This window comes from Dipteris shenzhenensis, chromosome 23, assembly GCF_047967505.1.
Source record: "Dipteris shenzhenensis isolate YYH24624 ecotype China chromosome 23, Dip_SZ_1.0, whole genome shotgun sequence".
Lineage (NCBI taxonomy): Eukaryota > Viridiplantae > Streptophyta > Polypodiopsida > Gleicheniales > Dipteridaceae > Dipteris > Dipteris shenzhenensis.
The window spans coordinates 21012204-21015031 of record NC_141618.1 but is presented as its reverse complement, the minus strand read 5'-3'; the positions used below and the strand labels follow the sequence as shown (position 1 = coordinate 21015031).

The following is a 2828-nucleotide window of genomic DNA, read 5'->3' as shown; positions in this document are numbered from 1 at the left end:
ATGATTGGCTAACATGAACATGATACAATGGTGGGCACTTCTCTCACACGTTGTTCTCTTTCTCCAATTTTTAATATATAATATGGGAAGGGTGAAAGTATGGGGGGACTTACATAGATTGAAGAAGGGAAAACAACTTATGCTTATGATACAAGCACTCGCTTAGTGGGGGCACACGAGGGTCATAGCACCAATAGAGTTGCCACTCATATGTTGGGGGTGGGGAGGGGAGGGTGCGGGTGTGGAAGGCAAGCCATGTGAGAGGGGGTGGGTAATGATGAAGGGGCGGGTGCGATCGACAACCATGTGCGAGGGTCGAGAGCATGGCCATCATTGACACAGATCCCATTTGATTTCAAAGTTGCGAATGGCATACCAATGCTACCTATTTACACACCACTGAATTGCTTGCTCGCCAACCAAAAAGACAAGAGCGTTTTGCCACATGGAAGATGCTATTAGCTCTGAAATTCGCCAACCTTGGGCAACCAAGACCCCTTGGGCGAGGGGGTTCTGCTTCAAAAGAATGTAATGCAAGTTTAGTTGGTGGGGCGTGAACCCACCACATGAGCAAAGTTCTCACTGCCAAGCAATGGTGGTGTGTATGCACCCGCTGTGCGCCAAGGGCGTTATCATTCAGGCGTGGGCGGGTAGGGCTTGGGTGTGTAAAGTTGTAAACACCCTATGTTTGGTAACGAAAACTAAATTCTCGATACTACCGGGAAGGGGGGGGGGGGGGGTAGATACGGGAAGAGTATGAGTATGAGGGGGGACCGTAAGTGGGACCGTATGTAGGCCCGTATGTAGGACCGTATGTAGGACCGTCGTCTTCTCCAAGGCTGCAAATTTGGAAAAGCTCTGTTTTTGCAAGTATGCACCATAGCCCACTTGGTTGCTTGCAGCCCCCACTCGCTCTGAGCCAACTTGAGTTCACTCTGCACCACAGCAATCTGTGAGCTCCCCACATCCAGATTCTTCCCCGCCTTCTTCTCCCTTTAAATCCCACCTCTCTTTCACTTCCTCCTCCACCACCCTCCTCCACCATGCTCCTCCGTAGCTCCTCCGCCCCCATCCTTGGCTCCCTCCCCCCTCGCCTCCCCCCCCCTTCTCCTTCTTTCCTTAAGGATTCCGATCCCTTCCTTCCTTCCCCCACCCCCTTTCGCTCTTCCACTGACTTTCCACCCCCCCCTGCCTTTGAGGATCCTCCCCGACCCCCCCTTGTCGACTCTGACATATCCGGCTCTTGGCTCCAACGAGCTCAATCTGATGGGGATCTGGCCACCCTCCGAAATGGGCCTTCCGTCAGCTCTTTCATTAGTTCCTTAGCAGACGAAAGCGAGGTAGTCTCCGTTTCCTCTTCTCACCGTAAGCAGTGGACTAAGCGGATCTCGTCGCTGTATCGCGGATCGGGAAATGATAGGAAAGAGTCCATTTTGGAGAAGGATGAGCTCTGTGATATAGAGCTACAAAGCCTTGAGCATGTAGAACCCTCCTGTGGAATCTGTGAGACGAGTGGAAGGCAGACCTCCTGTGAAACCGCCCATGTCCTAAACCATGATTCTTGGACGGTGAGGAGCTTTCAGGGAGATACCACGTTGGTTTCAAGCTCTGACAGGAGTCGTGAGGGATTTATGTTGGACGACGGAGAGCTTTACACGAGTTTGAATTTAGATGTTAGCGGATCAGCTGTAGCGTGCAATGCGAAAGGGTGCCGGCCATTGACAACATCAGAGCGAGAGAAATTGTGTCCTATGTATATGGCCAGTGGTTTGGGGCTTGGCTCAGGAGGAGGATGTTACGGAGGGAATGGTTCGAGTGGTCACGGTGGAGGTATTGGCCCTGATTCGAATAGCACCGAGGCGTACTATCAGAGGCTGTTGCAAGCCGATCCGCAGAACCCATTGGTTCTAAGGAATTATGCTCAGTACCTGTACGAGGTGAGCCAAAATGTCTCCTGGCAATACGTTTCTGATGAGTTTTGTGAGGCCTTTGGAGCATCTCACTGATCTGTTTCTTAAAACTCTGCAGGCCAAAGGTGATTACAAGAGGTCCGAAGAATTCTATGAAAGATCCATCTTGGCATGCCCGAATGATGGAGAGGTTCTCTCACAATACGCGAAGCTGTTGTGGGACGTTCACAGAGATCAAGATCGTGCCGAAAATTACTACGATCAAGCTGTGCAGGCAGCTCCAGACGACAGGTATGCATGCATCTGTCGAGAAGAGAGATTGTTTTTGCATAGCTTGCGGTGTCAAAACATAATTTTTGCATCGGAGGCCGCATCTCATTTTGCTGTGAATTGTGTTCTTGTTATGCAGTCATGTTATGGCGTCATACGCGTCGTTCTTATGGGAATCAGAAGACATCGAAGATGAAGCCGTCGATCCTTCGCATACAATTCTTCCAACCCTCCACTGTGCTTCGCATGCTTCATCCCCTTTGATTGCATCTGCGTAAACGCAGATGTCTTTCAGAAATACAATTTTCTTCCGGTCGGATCTGCCCCTTGCAATTGAGCTGACTCAATGAGTTCTTCGGCATGTGCTGTCGAAGCTGCTGCATCAAAGACGCAAATGAGTTCTTGGGCATGTGCTTAGAACGCTTGATTGTATCATATATAGCTAAAAGTGATTAGGCTACTCTACACCTGGTCAATTGAAGCGCTTTGTATCACGCAGCTACCTAGACATGGGATTACTTCCAACCGAGAATTCTGAACGTTGTAAAAATGTTGAAAGTTGATTTGAGATGTCCCGGATACTTTTGGCACATAATGTCCATGTGGTATTAATTTCCAATTGTGAATTCCTTATTGGATATTCCTTAT

At 49.4% G+C, this 2828-nt stretch overlaps 1 protein-coding gene across 1 annotated transcript; it reads left to right on the top strand.

Moving 5' to 3' along the window:
* The first annotated feature begins 1043 nt into the window (after positions 1-1043).
* On the top strand, positions 1044-2513 carry LOC147887106 (uncharacterized). The gene is made up of 3 exons (XM_087394224.1): positions 1044-1937; positions 2029-2201; positions 2320-2513. The coding sequence occupies exons 1-3, from the start codon at positions 1044-1046 to the stop codon at positions 2456-2458; spliced, it is 1206 nt and encodes a 401-aa protein (XP_087250350.1). The 3' UTR covers positions 2459-2513.
* The last annotated feature ends 315 nt before the right edge of the window (positions 2514-2828 follow it).